We start from the raw sequence: 21,857 nt of genomic DNA, 5'->3' as shown, positions 1-21,857 counted from the left end.
CGCTTTACGCTTAGATAAGCGGCCATGACTAAATACGAATGTTGTTTTCTTCAAGACGGTAGTCTGTGGTTACTGGTCTGGTCGTGTCTCCCTCCTCCGTGCACGGAAGAGGAAATCTGTAAACCAACGGAAACATTTAGACTTAATGTGGAGCTGTCAAGGGGTGTGAGGAGGACATGGGACATGGGAATACGGAACAAAAGACATTCTAATTAGTCAAAGAGTGTGTGATAGAACGCAGGTTCTGAAACAGGGGGAGTGACTTTCTCCTCCCCGCCCGTCACTTTCGCTGTCGCAGCCCTCGTTAAGTGGGCACTAATTTGGGAAATTATGTCAGTTGTGAAATGAAGAGTGACGGGGGTGGGGGGCGGGTGGTGGAGGATCCTGGGGGAATTGGGGGGGGGGGGGGACTGGGGGGGAGGGGGGGGGGGCGCGAGGGGGGAGGCGGGTGCAGCGTTGAGTGCTGAGGGTGGGAAGATACTCTGGGGCTCAGGACAAGCCTCCGCAGGACCAGGTCAAGGTCATCCTCACACGCTCCCTGGTCAGGAGGCTGGGAGGCCGGCGGTGCTGGAACCTTATTGGCTCTCAGTGTGGGGCCACGAGACAAGGGTGGAACGAGCTTACTGTACACTGTGTCCGCCGACACAGGAAAGGGCCGATCAGAAGATAAATCAATGAGACGTCTAACTGCAATGGACCAATCAGAAGATAATGGTTTGAGGAGCCAACCTGCAATGGACCAATCAGAAGATAAAGCTTTGAGGATTCAACTCAAACTGGATTAACGACGGGCTCGCTAAAACAAACAATCTGCTGACGTCTTGGGACTGGTTCCCCGGCACTTCCTTTTCGGGTCGTTCTGTCAGTGGACTCCACACAGACAGGAGCCAGGTTCAAATGCCCTGCCAACTGGGTACTCCAGCGAGGAAGGACCGGTGCCAAGCCCTCGCTGTGGTCCTACCTGTCTGTGTGCCAGCCAGCGTGGCAGAGTGGCCGTGCCAGGGAGGGGATTAAACACCCTTCCCTGCCCCTGAACCTGTAATCTCACCCCCCACTAGGAGAGCAGCATGAGGCTGTCACAGGTCCGCTCATGATCTCTGCAGCGTGGTTGGGTGTCTGGACAGCTTCGATGTGGTTGGTTTAGCTTCATTTAAAACAAGTGTTATCCCCCCAAAAAGAAAGGAAGTGAACTGTGGTTACATGAAGCGTACGGGCAAACAGGCAAATGCCTGGACGGATGTGGTGTGACGTACTGTACTGCAATGTAACAAACCGTACCGTGGAGTACTATGCTGCACTGTGCTGCAAATGGCTTGTAGATTTAAAAAGATCTTGACAGAACACAGGTTAGAGTCCAGTTCTACTGTACAGTAAGTGTAAACTACAGTGGAGCTACAGGGCCCCAGTTAAAGGACAATATACTTATGTTCAATCTAATTTCAATGTATTACATGAGAGCTTCATACATTTTCATGATATTTGTTCTACTCAATCGGAAGTGTGTACGTTGATAACAATGGAAAAAGTGTTCTTACTGTTGTGTTGGGTACATCGACGACTAATATATCTGTCTTTTTCTCCCTCTCTCATTCTCTCTTTCCCTCTGCCTCCCCCTTTGTTCTCTCCCTCTCTCCCTCTCCTTTCCTCTCTCCTCTCCTCTCCTTCCCTCCCTCCCTCCCCCCACCATCTCCCCCCCCCCCCCCTCGCAGTGGGAGGAGGTGAGCGGCTACGACGAGAACATGAACACCATCCGCACCTACCAGGTGTGCAACGTCTTCGACAACAACCAGAACAACTGGGTCCGCACCAAGTACATCCGGCGGCGCGGCGCCCAGCGCGTCCACGTGGAGATGAAGTTCTCGGTGCGCGACTGCAGCTCCATCCCCAATGTGCCGGGCTCCTGCAAGGAGACCTTCAACCTCTACTACTACGAGTCCGACTCGGACTCGGCCACCAGGAACTCCCCGGCCTGGATGGAGAACCCGTGGATCAAGGTGGACACCATCGCGGCCGACGAGTCCTTCTCCCAGGTGGACCTGGGCGGGCGGGTAATGAAGATCAACACGGAGGTGCGGAGCTTCGGGCCCGTGTCGCGCCACGGCTTCTACCTGGCCTTCCAGGACTACGGCGGCTGCATGTCGCTGATCGCCGTGCGCGTCTTCTACCGGAAGTGCCCGCGCGTCATCCAGAACGGCGCCGTGTTCCAGGAGACGCTGTCGGGGGCGGAGAGCACGTCGCTGGTGGCGGCGAGGGGCGTGTGCATCGCCAACGCCGAGGAGGTGGACGTGCCCATCAAGCTGTACTGCAACGGCGACGGCGAGTGGATGGTGCCCATCGGGCGCTGCATGTGCAAGGCCGGGAACGAGGCGGTGGAGAACGGGACCGTGTGTCGAGGTGAGGCCCCGCCCCCACGCTCGCCCCCCTCCTCTCACCCCCCCTCTCCTCTCCTCTACTTCACTCCAGCTTGTCTTGTGCTCCACCCTGCTTTACCCTCCTTTGCTTTATCCTCCTCTATGCTACTCTACTCTCAGGTACTGTGCTGCACTGTACTGCACTCTCGTCTACTTTACCCAGCTCTGCTCTTCTCCACTGTACTGCTGTCTACTCTTCGGTTCACTTTTCCACCCTTCTGTAGTCTTCTGTAGTCCACACCTGTCTACCCTGCTGTAGGAGCTGTGCTCCCACTGAGACAGAGAGCTGAAGAAACACATGAGCTGAATAGGATGATCTCAGTGTGGAGGTCCTGCTCTGGTTCTGTGTGTGTCCAGGCCTGGGGGCATCCACAGGGGGAAATCCTGTGTTTCTGTGAAACTTTACACTTTCATCAACAAGGTGTTTCCAAACCCATTACACACGCACACACACACACAGGTACAAATACAAAAACGCACACACGCGCACGCACACACAATGCACACGTACATTTACGGCACGCACAAAGAGGCACACACACACAAACCTTCGACACCAGAATAGTGTTTGATCCACGCCCATCTTTTCATATTCCCTGAATGTGAACCTCAGGTTTTTCCCCTAGTAATGATACCCCGGCGAATGTGCCTGTACATGACAGGCCTGAACATCTGGCTCCGAACGTCTCGTCCTCTGAAGCGGGCGAATGTGCAGCATGCCTGGAACGCGGTGAGAAGCCGTCAAACGGCGAGGGGGAGTGTCGGATCACAGGTGTTTGGACTCCAATCACACACTGGATCTCACAGACGGGAGATTCTGGTCAATCTCCCGGATATTTATCGCCTTCAAACACCGCTGCTCCTCGTAACAGACTCAATCTCCCTCACTCGCCCGATCCTTCCTAGACTGGGAACTCACTTTCTCGGTGTGAACAGGAAACAAAAGGACTGTAAATGTGAGGCTGTTACCTCAGGGGAAGCTGTCATTTGAATACGCTGTATGTGTGGGATGTGTGAATGCGGAGCTGTACACTTAATCATTTGGTCCCGGTTGTTCTCATTCCCTCCCAGTGTTGGAGGGGAAGAGGGGGGGGAGGTTACACAGGGTCGGCTGCCGCTCAGCAAAGGACTGGTGTTGAGGGACGACCCACTTGATGCACACACACACACACACACACAAACACAACCAGAGGACGATCTCAGCCCCACAGCAGGACAGGGAACTATTTCTGTAGACTTCCTCTGCAGTTTTGAGTCAGCCAACACACTCCCGCCTGGTTGTTCCAGAAGCTTCCACCGAGGAGCTGATGATTCGCTCCAGACGCCCACGGTTCATCCTCTTCCTGTCCGTGTCGGATCCGCGCGCCGTTTGAGCCGTGGCGGGGCACATCGATTTGCCGCTTTTTTCCGATATCGCCGTGCCCACCATCGCCTGCTGCCCGCTTGATGTTGTTTGTCAGCTGCCCGTAGGAGGTGTTGGCTCTGCATGCTCAGACATCAGGAAGAACAGGAAGCAGGGGGAGGGGGGGGGGAAACAACAGGCAAGAGGAGAGCAGAAGAGGTGAGGGGATGGTAAAGAAGAAGAAGAGAAGAAGAGAAGAAGAGAGGAGAGGAGGAGACAGGAGAGGAGGGGAGAGTAGAAGAGAAGAGAGGAGGGAGGCGGAGAGCCGAGGAAGAGGAGAGCCCAGAAGAGGAGGGTATTCTCCTCCTCCGCCCCCCTCCCCCCGTTGCTCACAAACAGGCGCTCAGTGTTAGTGTTCTGCTAATGAGGACACACAGAGGGCCTCCTCAAGGAATACACACCAATAAGAGGCGAGGAGGAGGATCACTGCTCTAATTCCGAACCCCCTACATAATTACACAAATGGGCTTGTTTTCTGACCTACATGTAATTCACTCTGCCTGTGTGTGGAAACTAGATTAGACCAGTACGGTCTGCAGGGATATCCCCCACATCAATCAGCAGGTTCTAAGGAGCTGGGCGTGGTGGAGGGAGTTCACCTCAGCACACGAGCGGCGTTTGTGCTGCCCCCTGCGGACCTCCTCTCGCCTCTCGTCCCATCCTGTTGGTTCTCCTGCTGAGGAACCGGATGTGATCGCTAGTTGAGGCTAGTTGTCGGTTCTCCGCAAGGTTCCCCCCTGAAGGAACCTCTGTCTGGTCTTCCTTCGCGCAATCCCTGCTGTCTTTCATCACCTGTCTCTCTGCCTTCTTGATGTGTGTTGTACTGGTAGTGTACTGATGCACGCATGCACACAAACACACACGCCATAACACAAACACACGTGGACACACTCACACACTCACACACTGGGGTGAGTGTATTCAGTCAGTTCATCATTGTTACTATGCCAGGGTCCCATAGACACAGCCGGTCTCTTAAATCTGGACGAGTCTTATATCCAACAGCCAGCAAAACTGCCAGGAACACACACACACTTTACCGCTCCATAGCTACGAGACTCCAGACAAACCCTGGCACACACACACACCAGAATAGAGAGAACCGTATTAATCAAAGTAGACCCAGGCTGTGACACACCGTGTGGCATCGTGTGGACTTCTGACCGGGACGTGTCCTAGTGGAGGCCCTGAGTGTGTTAATGTGGGTGTGTGCTGGATGGCGGTCTGGATGCGTGTGAGTGTGGTCAGTCAGGGCCTTTGAGCTGCCTTGTGGTCGGCTGATGGATTGATTCATGAACAACAGACCTTCTCCTGCTGGTGTTTGGGTAATGGGGTGATGTTGGGGTGGTGATGTGTGGGGGAGGGGGTACCTCCAGGGACACACTCTCAGAGAGCTGCTGGTGTCTCCTGTCCCGAGGATGAGGGATCAGCAGATAGAGAAACCAGAGGAGAGGCCGGGGTAGAGGCCAGGGTAGAGGCCAGGGTAGAGGCCAGGGTAGAGGCCAGAGGAGAGTCCAGGGAAGAGACTAGGGGAGAAGCCAGGGTAGAGGCCAGAAGAAACACCAGAGGAGAGGCCAGGGAAGAGGCCAGGAGAGAGGCCAGGGGAGAAATCAGAGGAGAGGCCAGGAGAGAGGCCAGGGGAGAAATCAGAGGAGAGGCCAGGGGAGAGACCAGAGGAAAGACCAGAGGAGATCAGGAAGCTGTCGTATTGTATTATTTATAATCCAACTGTCGCTAAATTCTTACATCTCAACAAAACATGTAATTACCCATGTAACAATTAAACCCTTGGCAAGGCTTTCGGCAAATAATTACACTTTGACATGAAATATGTCAAAATATTGACGTTAGCATAGGGTTTGTTTGAACCTAAATTGCAGGGCTTTCTCCCTGCGATCGTCTTACGAGGCAGATTAAGTTTCTGCTCCGAGAAGTAGACAGCACCAGGCTCTCTCTCTCTCTCTGTCTCTTTCTGTCCGTCCACTCTCTCTTTCCTCTCTTCTGCCTCTCCTCTCTCTATGCTCATTCTCTTTCTCTCTCCACTCTCTATCTTCCCCGTCTCCCTTTCTCTCCCATTTACTCTCTCTCTGTCCTTTTCTCTGTCTCTCTCTCACTCTTCTCTATCTGTCTCTCTCTCTCTCTCTCTCTTTGTCTTTCTCTCTTCCACTCTCTCCCTCATTCTCCCTCTCTTTCCTCTCCCCCAGCAGCGGGGGAACTAAAAAAGCCTGTCCACTTTCCCCCAGGGCCTGAGGAGACTCATCATGTGGGGACACATCACACGTCCTGTCCTTCTGCCCCTCCCCTTCCCGGCTCCCCCCAGCACCGAGCCCACAACCAGAGCCACGACCACAGCTGGGGACACAGACCCCCCCCCCCTCCCCTCCCCCTCCCTAACAATGGCCGCCGTGTGTGTACCATCTCTGTAACCGGATCCTCTCAGCCCATGCTCTTGTGGCTTGGCGGGGTCTTGACCGCGGGGTGTGTGTCTCCTGTTAAAGAGCAGCGAAGACTCTCCCAGTTCAACGGGAAGGAGGAGTCCGAGTGACACAGTGTTGTCTCGGCGACGGTGCCGCCTCAGAGCAGGAAGGTCACACGCAGCTGGGCTTTCACCAGGCCGCTCGGAACCCGGGGAATGTGTTCGGATGACAATGATGCTAATGCCCGGCGTAGTTTACACAAGCACGAGGCCTCACAGTCTGTCATTACCATGCCCATAGTTTGACCAGGATACAGAAACTGTTTGCTGTCTGTTCTCATGCTGAGGGGCAGAAACAACAAAACTGTGAATGCAGGACTTACTGTCAATATTCCAGCCTCACATACTGTGATACCTGAGGGAGTGTGTGGGGTGGGGGGGGGGGAGAGAGAGAAAGGGGGGTGAGGGAAGGGGGAGGAGTGAGGAAGAGAGGGGGATTTAAGGAGATGTACAAGGGGGGAGAGAGAGGGAGAGAAGGATCAATGGAGAAAGAGAGGACGCGAGCGAGGAAGAGGCAGAAGTGAAGTGATTGATCCTCAGGACAGGAAATGAGTCACAGAGCCTCAGACAGAATCCCTGTCATTACTGTGTTGGCATCACGGAATGGTTTAGTGCCGCAGATCAGACACACACACACAGACACACAGAAACACACACAGACACACACACGTCTCTGAGCCTGCCTTTTTTTCCCAAGCTGCCCCTGCCGGTGACGACAGCTCTAATTGCTCTTACAGCACACAAGGGAGAGCGGCCATGCTTGTGACTGGGATGACTCCTCCCCCCCTCCCCCCCCCACCTTTACACAGAAAAGCAAAGCACAACAAAACAAACACACCCCCTCCAGCTTTTTGCTGCATTGCGAGAGTAAACAAAGCCTCGATGGCGGAGCTGGGAGAGTGTGATTCAGCCTCCCCCAGAGACACAGCACTGTTGACAGGGGAGGAACACATCCTATTCACCGATGCTGTCCTGGTTAGATAAACGGAGGACAAGTTTTCCTGGCGGATGAAAAGTCGTCGCATCACAGCTGCTAATTACCAGGATGCTGAATCACAGCAAACATGAGCAGAGTTAATTTTTTTGCTCGGAAAGTTACGGTTGAATCTTGTCGAGAGCGGGAGGCTTTCAGGGGCTTGCTGTACTGTAGCTCGGTGTGGTCTGTGGACATGTGGTTCTTTTGCAGCTCGAGTGAGTGGTGGGCTGGGGGGGTTGCGGTCCGTGATCCGATGATCCGTGACCGTCTGACCTCAGGGGCCCCCCAGGGGCCCCCAGAGAGCAGTCCCAGATCCTCTATCTTCTCCTCCTAACTGGGATGAGATTTCATGATGGCCGCCTGGCCGGGGGATCATCCTGTCTGTCTCTGAACACACACGTCGTCCGCACACACACACACCATTCTTCCATACAGCTGCATAACACATAGCCTCTTAATCTTCATTCACAGACATGCATGCATCCGCGAGGTAAGAACATGCATTACTCACACACGCACGCACGCACACACACCTTATCATTCGCCCTTGCCTCAGCCCATCCATCACATGTGAACAGGATAACGCAGGGTGAGGTATCTGTGTCTCGCCTAAGGCTCAGAGATCAGGGCCTACTAGAGTGTAAACCTCTTCCATATGGCCGTGTGCGTGTCGGGTCTGACCCCGTATGGCCCTCCTGCTCTGGGTCCGGACCCCGTCTGTCTCCCCTCCTTATCCCTCACCATCTGAGGCAGCCCAGGCCGGCCCTGGCTCTTCTCTCTTCACCTGTCCTCTCCCTGGCTCCTCTTTTATCTGCAGGGGCCTCTCTCTGTCTCTTGCTTCGTCTGTCTCTCTCTCTGTTTCTTTCATTTTCTCTCTCCGTCAACATCTTCCGGCTTGTTTTCTTGTTATCTTTCTCTTAGATCCTCTCTGTTTGTTTCTTTCTGTTTCTCTCTCTCTGTGAAGCATCCTCCAGATAAAAACAATATCTATATTGTATGTATCCACATACCTACCGTGCATGCATACTGTTCAACCATAAATGTCTACTTCATACATGTACTGTATATGTAATATCCTTTTCTCATCAAACAAAGAGAATAGGACAAAAAGAGAGAGTAAGGAGACAGAGGGAGAGAAAGCTTGAGAGAAAAAAAGAGAGAGAGAGAGTGAGTAAGAGACCTGTGTGATCTCAACCTCTGTCATGTCATAGCTCATATCCTGTTAGAAGCATGAGCTTGTTCCATCTGGTCTCTCAGTGTAAACATGAGAGAGAGAGGGATTGATGACCGGTCTCTCTATCTGAACAGGAGAGAGAGAGGGATAGATGAAAGGTCTCTATCTGAACGGGAGGGAGCGAGACAGAGAGAGAGAGAGACAACCAGTCTTTCTATCTGCACAGGATAGAGACTGAAGGATAGATGACAAGTCTCTCTATCTGAAGAGGTGAGAGAGAGGGATATACAGTATGTCTGATCTCTGTTTGACCAGGAGAGGATAACATGCTCCTATAGTTTGACCTTGTTTGTTTGTTTTTTTTGTCAGTCACAGCCACAAACAGACACACACAGCCACAAACAGCCACACACTGTCACACACAGTCACACACAGCCACACACCGCCACAAACAGACACACACAGCCACAAACAGCCACACACAGTCACACACAGTCACACACAGCCACACACCGCCACAAACAGACACACACAGCCACAAACAGTCACACACAGTCACACACAGTCACACACAGTCAGGAATATATAGGAACACCAACATTGAGGTTGTGCAGGAACGCAGTGGAGAGTCATGTGACGATAGTGGGTCGGGGTCAGTTCACTTCCATCTGGATTCAGGAAATACTTGAGAATAAACCACTTATTCAATTTGATCGTGTTAAAAGCAAATGATAAAATTTGAATTCAATTCATCCCAGCCCTGCTGACTTCTATAGGCCAATGTCAAAGCTATTCTTAACATGAAAGCACATCCACACACGTCACTAGTCAGTCACACACACACTCTCAAACACACACGCACACACACATCACATGTCAGTCACATGTGTGTTGCATGTCCTCGGGGTCCCTGGAATGAGCTGTGCAGTTGTTCACACACAGTTGACCTCCGGCCCTCGTTGAAGGGTAGGCTGACGACCCCCTCTCTCCCCCCGTCCGTCACTCGATCTCCTGGAACATCATTCATCAGATATAGTTACTCTGCATGAAGGGCCCTAATGCACAGGCATGTGTGGGACCTGGGGAGGCTGTGGCCCAGAGGGGAGGAGCTGCCACTATTGGTTTGATAGATAGGATGGGCTTAGACAGATGGGAGGGGGTGGGTCAAGTGTGTGTGTGTTGAACATGTTGGAGGAGCTTGGATGTGTGGAAGGGGCTTAAAATCTAGGAGGGGCTCGAGCATGTGGGAGTGGCTTAAATACATGGTATGGGCTTAGATAGACTGGAAGGGCTTAGACATTTGAGGGGTTGAGCCAAGGTTGGTTACAGATGGGAGTGATTTAGACAGGTAAGAGGTGCATACGCAAGTGGGAGGAGCTAAGTCAAGGGGGGCGGAGCTAACACAGGTGTGTCCTGACATCACACAGAGCCCTCCTCATGATACCTCACCTGCCTTCTCAAACTCTTACAAGCACTGCTCACCTTTGACAATAAACAAAACAACAGCAGTATCTATATTTTCCTACTAATAAAATGAATATAATACCAGAAGAATACCAAAGTAATGGTCATAATCCTGAAATGGAGGATGTGGGTAAGGCAGAGAGGAGGGAGGTTGTAGGTAGTGGATGAAACAGAGCCCCAGGCTTCAACATGGCACTGGAAAGCACTGGGAACCAGAGAACTATATACAGCCTTACATAGTAGAGACACACTTCAAACAACAATAATGGATTCTAATATTAGCTCTGCAGAGATCCCCTCTCGCTTTTAGAATGTGTTTAAAGATTGAACAGAGACTGAGACCATCGAGAGGTGGAAAGAGAGAGACAAGAGAGGCAGAGAGGTGGAGAGAGGGGGAGAGGGAGAAAGGACAAAGAGTGAAAGAGCAAGAGAGAGAGAGAGAGAGAGAGAGAGAGAGAGAGAGAGAGAGAGAGAGAGAGAGAGAGAGAGAGAGAGAGAGAGAGAGAGAGAGAGATGGAACAGAGAGCTAGAAGGAGAGGGCCGCATTTGGCTGGCTCCTAATACGGGGTTGATATCAGATAAAGTGTTGATATCGACAGTTCAAATATACAGATCAAATCTCCCACAGTGCACTTCACCTCACCCAGAACAAGCACCACCCTCCAGGAGAGCAGAGGGAGAAGAGCCCGCAGCAGAGCTCCCCTGCTGCCTGGGTAGGGCCTGGGACACCCTGGGCCACCACAGCCCCACCACACAGAGAAACAGGAGAGAGAGACTGATAGACAAAGATAGATAGAGAAGGAAACAATGTGTTTAAAGATTGAACAGGACTGAGACCATCGAGAGGTGGAAAGAGAGAGACAAGAGAGGCAGAGAGGTGGAGAGAGGGGGAGAGGGAGAAAGGACAAAGAGTGAAAGAGCAAGAGAGAGAGAGAGAGAGAGAGAGAGAGAGAGAGAGAGAGAGAGAGAGAGAGAGAGCGTAAAAAGAGAGAGAAAGATATGTTGAGGTGATTGATCAAGGACCTTCCATCTCCCAGAGGAGAAGGCTTCCTCTGCACTGTTTGAAGAAACACCCAGAATCAAGCCGTTTATACAGACCTTTGTTTTTCATTGGGATTAAATTCCTAAATATTTAGAAATCCATCTGGCAGTGTAAACTCCAAAGTTGGACTGACATTGCAAAGTTTTCTGTCAACGCCCCAGAGAACTTCCCTGGCCGTGTTTGAGTTGGAAATTGAAGCGGCTCGTTGGAAGTCGTGCACGGAGGAGCTAAACTTCCACTATCAGGGAGGAACACCTCCAGAGATTACCCTCTGTTTGCCTTGTCAGATTACTCTCTAATTAACTGTGTGTATTAAAGTCATATTCCCCTCAGCCATTGGTGTGTGTGAGTGTGTGTGTGCACTTAACAGCGTGTGTGTGTTTGTCAGTGTGTGTGTGTGTGTGTATATGTATGTGTGTATATGTGTCTGTGTATAAGCGTGTGTGTGTGTGTGTGTTTGTGTGTACGCTTATGTGCACAGGCAGGTACATGTGCTGTACATGTAAACAGATTTCACACTCTATGCAACTACTTTGTACGTGTTACATGGATCATCAACATCTCTTACATCTCTTGCAATATACATTCAGACATGCATTCTACAGTATAGGTTAAGTTCAGACATGCATTCTACAGTATAGGTTAAGTTTAGACATGCATTCTACAGTATAGGTTAAGTTCAGACATGCATTCTACAGTATAGGTTAAGTTTAGACATGCATTCTACAGTATAGGTTAAGTTCAGACATGCATTCTACAGTATAGGTTAAGTTTAGACATGCATTCTACAGTATAGGTTAAGTTCAGACATGCATTCTACAGTATAGGTTAAGTTTAGACATGCATTCTACAGTATAGGTTAAGTTCAGACATGCATTCTACAGTATAGGTTAAGTTTAGACATGCATTCTACAGTATAGGTTAAGTTCAGACATGCATTCTACAGTATAGGTTAAGTTTAGACATGCATTCTACAGTATAGGTTAAGTTTAGACATGCATTCTACAGTATAGGTTAAGTTTAGACATGCACTCTACAGTATAGGTTAGGTTTAGACATGCATTCTACAGTATAGGTTAGGTTTAGACATGCATTCTACAGTATAGGTTAAGTTTAGACATGCATTCTACAGTATAGGTTAAGTTTAGACATATATTCTATACTTATGATATAAGTTAAGTTTAGACATGCATACTGTACCTATGATATAAGTTCAGTTTAGACATGTATACCTACTGTATAGGTTCAGTTTAGACATGCATGCTGTACCAATGTTATAGCTTAAGTTATGGGTAGAGCTAATGTCGAAAACTAAGAAAAGTTGGCTTGAAAAACTGGCTAGGAAACAAGCCCGGGTCCCAGACTTCAAAGACTTTCCTACTTCCTGACTCCTAATAGAGCAAGAATGCCTCTTCTCTTTAAGATCACATTAAAGTGAGATGTTGACATTTAACATAATGAGGTTTTGGAGGCTAGTTGGATATAAATGTAATGCTTGTGACACTTGGCCGATACTGTAACACACACAAATTGTGTGCACCCACGCATGTCACACACACACACCACATACACAGACATCACAGTATAATGATACATTCAATATAATGATGTATCCAGACTCACATCCTTTAGCACAGTCTAAGCACTACTCCACGTCTATGTTCACCTTAGTCAGAACCATAACCCTGGTTCTGGTCTCTGACCATACTTCTCTAGTAGTCAGGCCCAGTCTCAGTCATCCTGGTTCAGGCCAAACCAGGCCAAGTTGCTCAGGGGGACAGATCAGCCGTGTAAATGGGTTAGTTACAGAACATTCTAGATGTTCAAAACTTCTCTTTTTCGCCCCCCCCCCCCCCCCCCCTTCTACATCTCCCCCAGGCTGCTGCAAAGCAAATAAATTACACTCAGTAATGAGCTGTTCCTTTCCCCTGTGCAAACCCTCCGCATTTGGCTGCCAGGTACAACTTTACACCCGTTTTCTTTTTTTTCTTTCTCCTTTTGGTTCAGTCTCTCTTCTTTTCGTACAGCTCTGGTAAAGACACGGGTTCATGTAGAGGATAGAGGTTTTTTAGCCTTGCTTTGAGGGATGAAAGACGGAGCGGTGTTCGGTAATCCTTATCTCCTCCACTGGAATGGGCTTTTTTTCTGCCAGCGAAGCGTTGAGCATCCCTGACACAAGAAGAAGAAGGTCTCTCTCTTTCTCTTTTGTTCTCTCTATCTCTCTCTCTCTCCATCTCTCCCTTTCTTTCTCTGTCTCTCATGGGCAGGGGATTTTTCCCACTGTTTATACCATAACCCTGTTAGAATCCTCCTTGTTTACACGCAGGACAATGCCAGTACGATAAGAAACAACCATCTAATGAGATGGTTTTCTGTTTACTTCTGTTGGAAAAAGAAAAGTGTGGTTGTGTTCTCAGCGACAGTCTAATCTCTGCTCCGGCACCTCATTTCCACAGGAGAGCTGGTGATTAGCCAGAGATTTGTTTACAACATTATTAGACTCTTACAGCTTCGTATCACAAAACTGTGTTTACCCATCGCACTGTACAGCTTGTCAATGTCAATATAAACATATTACTGTACAACAAGTGAGAATATGACAGAATGAAATATGATATCAACAAACCAATGAACTATGTCTAAGAAATATGTAAAATGTACTATCTAGTTTCTAACTACATAGCGTATTATTCTAGACAACAGATTGCATTGAATGACTTGAACATACAGTACCTCTTAATAAATATAGCCGTGGTTTAAACATATGGCTAACCAGTAAATGGCTTAAACAAATAATAACTGACCCTTTCCAGAGCACCTCATCACTGCATATCCTTGATAAGCGAACACACAAACAGTGAAAAAGAGTGGCGTTCGAGAACACAAAGAACTGGGTCAATGAAGCAGTGCTTTGTGCAGCTCTCAGTGCAGTCCTCCATACAGGCCATAGTAGCATGTTCGTCTGTGAGGGAGCCCCCTAGGACAGGAACCTCTGACCCTGCCATCGATACAGTCACACAAGCCAGGCCTCATAGGGTCCCATGACACCCTCATGTCATTATACCAGGCATGTGTGTATATGTGTGTGTGCGTGTGCAAAGTGTGAGCACTGTGTTTACAACACTGTGGCTAGGATCAGGGTGGAGCATGGATTTTACAAATACATGAACTATTTTGATACATTTGTACATATCTTGGAGTGGAGCAGTCCATTATGTTACGTAGAGGGGGAAATAACCAATATTTTTGAGTGCTTCTTTACTTGTGTTGCTTCTTTATAGTGTGTGTGTTGTGTTTTGAGGTTTTTGTATTCTGCTGGGCTCTGTGGGTCATGATGATGTTTTATGTTTATGAAGGTGTGTTAAAACTCAAACTCTCTCTCCCTCTATATCCATGGAGTTGCACCCACCCAGCCCAGCCTGGTACTCTGTGGTGCATTGTGGTCGGTCAAAGGCTGCCAAGATATTTTGGGTAGTGTGAATGGGGGAGGGGTTGTGTGTGTGTCTGTGTGTGGTGTGATTAGTTGTGTGGATGGATAGAGGAGGGACTGTGTGTTTGGGTGTGTGTACCTCCATGTGTTTGTGTGTCTGTGTGTTTATGGATGGGGGAAGGTCTGTGTGTGTGCCTTTGTCTTTGTGAGTGCCTGTGTGTGTGTGTTGGGCTGCTGGCATCAAAGAGGAATTTGGTTTTGCAGTACCACATGCTGCCAGCCGGTTCTGTGTGGTACGGTATGGATACACCAGGCCAGGTCTGGTTCTCCTCACAGTGTGGAGAACATCCTGCTCTCTGAGGAGGAACGTGCTCCTGGAAGCTTCTGGAAGTCATTACTGGGGTTATTAATGAGGACGGCTTGATCCTCTTTACTTCCCCCAACAGGGCGGGAGAAGATGGGAGATGTTGAGATGTGGGCTTAGAAAGGGAGAGAGAGAGAGAATGAGAGTGTTAGGGAGGAAAAGAGAAAGAGAGAGAGAGGGGGGGGAGGGAGGGAGGGAGGGAGGGAGAAAGAGAAAGAGAGAAAGAGAGAAAGAGAGAGAGAAGAGAAGAGAAGAGAGAAGAGAAAGAGAGAGAGAGAGAGAGAGAGAGAGAGAGAGAGAGAGAGAGAGAGAGAGAGAGAGAGAGAGAGAGAGAGAGAGAGAGAGAGAGAGAGAGGGAGAAAGAGAGAAAGAGAGAGGGAGAGATAAAGAGAGAGAGAGAGAGAGAGAGAGAGAGAGAGAGAGAGAGAGAGAGAGAGAGAGAGAGAGAGAGAGAGAGAGAGAGAGAGAGAGAAAGAGAGAGAGAGGCTTATGTGGAAGATGGATCGTTAAACCACCCTTCATGAAGCCATGCGCTTCGCAGGCTGGGGATTTCACTCCCAGAGGGCAGTGATTGGTTAGATTTCCTGGTCTGCATTTGAAGTTATCAACAGGATGACACAGAGAGGGCTTAGCTCCATCATCATCATCATCATCATCATCACCAGGGCTGAGATCCAGTCTTTTAGAGTATAGATGGCTCTGGTACAGTTCAGCACTGTGGCTATGTTCAGAGGATGGAGTTTATAGCAGGTGAAACCCAGTAGTGTGTCTGCCTGCCCTCACTGACTGGATCTGTATCTGGCTTCATACCCATACACAGTGAGTCGGTCTGCCGGCTTGTCTCTCTACCTGCCTACCTGCCTGTCATTCTACCTGTCTCTCTACCTGCCTACCTGCCTGTCATTCTACCTGTCTCCCTACCTGCCGGTTTCTCCACCTGTCTCTCTGCTTGTCTGCATACTCACACTCAGGCTCAAGAGGACCAGTCCAACTCCAACTAGAGTGTTTGTGTGGGCCAGGCTTTGATCTAAGGAAAGACATGCTTGCATGCACTCGCGTGTGCGCACACACACACATGCACACACACACATACCCACACATACACACACACACTCTCTCAAGGCATTGTGCTGGTGTCCTGGCGTAACAGACCACTTTGACGAATGTGTTTGCCAAGCTCAGGACTAGACACATTACCATTATTGACCAGCTAGATCACAGAGAGAAAGAGAGAGAGAGCCTGAGAAACAGAGGGAGGTAAATAGAAAAAGAGAGGCGAAAGGGAGAGATGGGGAGAGAGAGAGAAAGGTAGAGGGAGAAACAGCGAGAGAGACAAAGAGAGAGAGAGAGAGAGACGGAGAGAAAGAAAGAGAGGTTGTGAGAGAGAAAGATTCCCCCTCTCAGCTCAAGGATCCATTTAACACGAGGTAGACACGTTATAGCAACTCGACACGCACGGCTGGGAGAAGTGAAAAGTAAAAGACAGAAGTTGTAGAATCCCTCTGCTCCTTCTATTCGGTTTTAGACACAGTGTTCAGCCTTATTAAATATACATGGCCTACATTCTATGAATATTTGATCATTATGAATATCTCCTTGCATACGTCGCCTCAGAGGGCACGGAAGTGACATTGACACTGAATGGAATGTGACATTCTCAACTGTGTCGGGGGATGACCAGGTCCCTCGGTGGACGTCAGGATCCAGCGGAGGACACGTTTGGAAGTCATCTCCGTCTAAAATAAGCAGCCTGACAAGGACCAGCGCGCTCCGCCTCTCTGATGTCATCCCCTCCTGTCCTCCTCTCACGACTTGATCACCTCCACTCCTCCTCCCCTCCTCCCTGCTCTCCTCCTCCTGCTACTTGATCACCTCCCCTCCTCCTCTCCTCCCCTCCTTCCTGCTCTCCTCCTCCTGCTACTTGATCACCTCCCCTCCTCCTCTCCTCCCCTCCTCCCTTCTCTCCTCCTCCTGCTACTTGATCACCTCCCCTCCTCCCCTCCTCCCTTCTCTCCTCCTCCTGCTACTTGATCATCTCCTTCTCATCCTCTCCTCTCTACCTCTGTCCTTTCCCCTGTTCCTACTATTTTAGCATCTCCACGTCTCCTCTCCCCCCCTCTCCCCCTCCCCACTCTCCTCCTCTCACTACTTTACAATCCCCTCCTCTCCTCTCTTCCTCTCTCCCCTCCCCTATTACTTCTCCTTCTTCATCTCCTTTCCCCCTCTCCTCCCCTCCCGCTACTGTATTCTCCACTCCTCCTCCACGCCTCTTTCTTGTCCTCCCTCCCCCTTCTACCCCCTACGCCCCCTCCTCCTCCTGCTACTCCTCCTACTTCTTCCTCTCCCTCCCTTCCCTCCCACCCTCAGTGACCTTGTTACCAGATATAGAGAGCCATGTATTGATTTTGGGGACATATGCCAAGCCTTAATGACATCTCTCCTGCATAACGACCCACTTCAGTGTATCCACAGGTCTGCCTAGTCTCTGTCCATGCTGCCTATCTGCCTCCCTGATCTAGAGCACAGACAGGGCTGTGTACTGGCATAGACAGACAGGCTAGCATTCCTACTGACTGGGCAAGGGCTGTCTTTACGACCACTTAATAGTCTTTAATGAATGCATCAGGGTCCTTTGGCAAAACGGATCCTGTTGCCTCATCTGGACTCTTCTGTTCTGTGCTGTTATCTTTTTTTCTCTCCTCCTCCTCCTTTACCCTCTCCACTCCTCATCCTCTCCTCCCCTCTCTTCTCCTCTGTTTCCCTCCTTTGGTCTCCTGTCCTGCCCTCTCCTCTCCTCTCTTCTCTCATCTCCTCTCCTTTATATTCCTCTCCTGTCCTCTCCTTTCCTCTCCTTTCCTCTCCTCTCCTGCTGCTTCCTCTTGTGGAGTCGATAGTATGTGTTTGTGAGACATCTTAAAGCGAGGACAGATCAACATGACCAAGCCGAGCGGCCATGTTGTGTGTCTCCACAGTGTATATCTGGAAGATTATCAGGTGCCGGGTAGTCTGCTAGCAAGCAGCGGTACTGAGAGTGGGTCGTTTACATGTTCGTACTCGGCTGGCGTTGAAGTGTGCTAGTGGGCTTCTGTCGAGAGAAAACGTGGTTTCTGTGCGTAGCTACACATAGACAGGTAGACAGACAGACAGACAGGTAGATAGATTGGCAGGCAGACAGGTTGGCATGCAGGCAGGCAGGTGGACAGACAGACAGACAGACGGTTTTCTCCCCGAGGCTGTAGGGCTTCCTTTGAGTGTGATCACACACACAAACGTGCGTCCCCTCCTCTGCCTCTCAAGGCTGGCAGGGGGAGCATCAACAGCAGGCCTCTGCTGCTGCAGGAAGCCAGATGAAGGGGTACAGTCTCATATCAAAGCAGCAGCAAGAAGCAAGCCCAGACATCTCACTGTACAAACACAGCTGCCCTCTGAAGAGACAGCCGGGAGCCCGGTTTGTGTGTGTGTCGGTGTGTGTTTTTGTGTGTGTTTGTGTATCGGTGTGTATCTTCATGTGTGTATCTGTTTCTGTGTGTGTGTGTTCATCTGTGTATCTATGCGTTTCAATGGGTTTGTCTGTATGTATCTGTGTGTGTTTATATGTCTGTGTGCGTGCGTGTGTGTGTGTGTGTGTGTGTCTAGGAAACAAATCTGTCAGGAAAATACAGGTTTTGGGGCGATCCCCTGTAAGCTGTGTTTTATGTGTATATTTGTTCAAGGGGGTGTGTATATGTTTGTGCGTGTGTGTGTGTAGGTGTTTATAGCCGTGGCGTAAATGTGTGTGTCCTTGGAGCGCAATATCTTCCTTTTTCATGTGAACAATTTTTTAAACTGCCATCTTTTCGGCTACTCTTTATTCATTAATGGTAACATCCCAAAGAACAGGAAGGGCTTCACCTTGGTCCAGGTCCCTATACAATTAGCACCCCCCCATACCATACCATACCCCGTGACCCCAATCCCCTTCTCCTACACCCTATCCCCATCACCTATTATGTACCCCCTATCCCTATCCCTGATCCCAATACCCTACCTCCAATCCCGGTCCCCTACCTCCCATCCCCTGCCTCCTATCCCCTCCAGACTGTTCAAGGGCCAGTCACAATCAGGTCTTTGTGGCTCTGGCCTGTCTGTCAGCACCGAGGTTGTGGAGATACGGGGCTCGTGTTGAGCCCCCTACCTCTCCTTCACAGCCTAAGCGCTGGCTAATTGAGCTTGTCCGACCACAGCCTGTTACTGTGCTGATAAGACAGTAATTGATATTTCAGCAGGCCCCTGACAAGCCACCTAGAACTGAGTCATAAAAGGGGGTTTCCGCTGAAAAATCAGACTGAACCTGGCAACCCCGAAAACTGAACGTCCACTCTAATCTAGTGTGTAGGTGTCATGTTGATGCAGATCAGATGTAAGCTAACGTGTAACAATGGTGTTGACACTGTGATGGTATTTAGGTGTGCTAAGACAGTCTGAATTGATTGTCATTTTCCAGCAACCAACAGAGAGAGAGAGAGAGAGAGAGAGAGAGAGAGAGAGACAGAGTGAGAGACGTAGGAAGAGACAGAGAGAGACAGGAACAGAGAGCGAGACCTCAAGTTCGTGCCAATTAGATTAGCGGAGTATTCAAATTCCGACACGCTGATGAAAGCTTGCTGATGCAATCTGAGGAAAGTGCCCGTGAAATGATCTGTGAGCGGCTCTCCCAAGAGGGATTCTCTGTGTGTTTGTCTTTCTTCTTCTCCTCCTCTTCTCCCTCCATCCCCTTGTCTGTGTGTGTGTGTGTGTGTGACTGACAGACCACAGAGAGGAGTGTGTGTCCTGGATGGATGCCCTCCTGTTTTTCTACTTTAGACTGGCATACCACCCTCTGTGTCCCCCCCCCGCCCCGCTGCTCGCCAAGTTGCCAACCCACGTCTTTACTCACATTTGACAGCCCCTGTCCCACCCCCCCACCTCCCACGTCCCCCGTCCCCCCCCCCAGTCCCCCCACCTCTTCCAGCCTCCCTGGGATTACCCAGAAGCCTCTAGGAACCCTACACCAATCAAATCCTCTTCCTGGTCAGTTACTTGCTTGAGCTTACTGACCTTTCACTGTCATCAGACTTTGAAAGCAGACTTGAGAGCACTGTGTGTGTCTGCGGTTGTGTGTTTGTGTGTGTGTGTGTGCGTTTCTCAGTATATACAGTGTGTCTGTATGAGTGTGTGTGTGTGTGTGTCCCATCCTCTGAAGAAGCGTATCCACCTAGATAAGCATCAGATGTGGTTCTGCTGACGTCAGCCAGCTCAACGGTGACTGACTAACCTCAGGCCCTCAGCAGGCTGTCCTCCCCCTGTGTGTTTGCTGTGACCTTCTCATCGCTTCAGTATTAATGTCACAGATCAGATTAGTATCGGCCTGTATAGATATGCCAGGTATGTGCTCCTGGAATGTGTAGAGCTGTGCCAAGGCGGCTCTGTGTGTGTGTGTGTGGGGGGGGGGGGGCGAGAGAGAGAGAGAGAGAGAGAGAGAGAGAGAGAGAGAGAGAGAGAGAGAGAGAGAGAGAGAGAGAGAGAGAGAGAGAGAGAGAGAGAGAGGACGTAAAATAGAAGAGATGTCTGGGTCCTGTGTGTGTGGGTGTGCATAATCTGTGTGTTTGTGCCTATCTCTGTGTGTGTGTGTTTTGCCAGTCGCTGTGTTTGTCTTGTTGATGAGACCTGTCCGGTGTGCCTCTTCACCGTGACAGACAGCCAGGCAGCACCTACTCCCTACCCCCTCCCTCCTTCCACCATCAGTCGCCATGGTGACGCGTGTACAGGGGCCTGCAAGATGGAGGGTCGGGCCGGGAGAGGGGGAGGGGCAGGTACTTCTGTTTAGCCCTTCTCCTTTCCTACACCCCCTGTTCTTGTACCCCCTCATCCCTCATCCCTCCACACCCTCGTTCGCCTTCCCCCTCACCCCCCCCTCCCCTCAAGCCCCCACCGTTGGCCAGGCATCCAGGTGCATCAGCCAGCCTTGCCAGACTATCCATCCTCCACCCTCCCTCCCCCTTTCCCAATGTCCTCTCTCATTTCCCTCTCTCCCCATATCCTCTCTTCTCTTTCTCCCCCTCATCATCTCATCGTCCCCACTTCCTTCTCCCCCGATCTCCTCTCTCCTCCGTTCCTGCCTGTGTCTCTCTCCTCCCTCCTTCCCCTACCCCCTCTCTCCCCCTGGCTGGTGTGTGTATCTCTCTATGACCCGTTAGTGGGTCCTGAGTCATGACATGTGTCAGAGCAGCGTGTCATTGTGTCCAGATCAATATCCCCCAGAATCAGTTTGGATTGTTTGGGGGGGATGGCGGGGTGGGCTTTATTAGAGAGGGGGGCCTGGGGGGAGAGAAAGAGAGGGGGAGGAGCCACAGTCTTGGCGGGGAGCGGACAGGAGAACGCTGACAGCAGTGTTACCATGGTGACAGGGCCCTCCGCATGGAGGCTGGGAGGAAGAGAGGCAGGGAGGGAGAGAGGTCAGGCGGGAGAGGCAGGGAGGTAGAGGCAGGAAGGGGGAGAGTCAGAGGGGCAGAAAGGCAGGGAAGAAGGGCGGGAAGGAGGCAGGGAGGGAGAGTGGCATTTGGGTAGAGAGGCAGGGAGGTAAATAGGCAGGGATGAAGAGAGGCAGGGAGGGAAAGAGGCAGGGAAGTTCAGAGGCGGGGGGCAGTGAGACAGGCCTGTAGATGAATAGGCAGAGGAGCTCCCTTGTTTAAGATGAATCAATGGCATGTCTCAAGGCTAATGGCTCGGTCCATTCATTCAGTGTACATTTATCAAGGCCAGCAGCACCCCACTCGCTGGGTTGATTGGAGATGTTTAATGTATTCCTCCTCTAAATAGCCTCCTACAATACTGGGCCATTCACTCACAGGTGGAGAGTCCCAGGGAGGTGGCCTTTAGAGTGTGTGTGTGTGTGTGTGTGTGCATTTGTGTCTTCGTGATGATATGCATGTGTGTGTATGTATGGGTTTTTGTTTCTGTTCATCTCTCTATTTGTGTGAGATGCTGTGTGTGTGTGTCTCTTCATCTGTCTGTGTGTGTCTGAAGATGTGTGTGTGTGTTTGTTCATTTGTCGGTTTGTGTGTGAGGTTGTGTGCGTGTCTGTTAAAACCTGTCTCTGA

At 50.4% G+C, this 21,857-nt stretch overlaps 1 protein-coding gene across 1 annotated transcript in view; it reads left to right on the top strand.

Moving 5' to 3' along the window:
• ephb2b (eph receptor B2b) overlaps positions 1-21,857 on the top strand; it is a 109,315-nt gene that overhangs the window by 55,320 nt on the left and 32,138 nt on the right. Inside the window, exon 3 of the mRNA XM_062456282.1 lies at positions 1,710-2,394. Coding sequence (XP_062312266.1) covers positions 1,710-2,394 — 685 coding nt within the window. The remainder of the gene's footprint in view (positions 1-1,709; positions 2,395-21,857) is intronic.

This window comes from Osmerus eperlanus, chromosome 1 (assembly GCF_963692335.1).
Source record: "Osmerus eperlanus chromosome 1, fOsmEpe2.1, whole genome shotgun sequence".
In the NCBI taxonomy this organism is placed as follows: Eukaryota; Metazoa; Chordata; class Actinopteri; order Osmeriformes; family Osmeridae; genus Osmerus; species Osmerus eperlanus.
The sequence above is the reverse complement of the archived record's forward strand: the minus strand, read 5'-3'. Positions and strand labels throughout refer to the sequence as shown.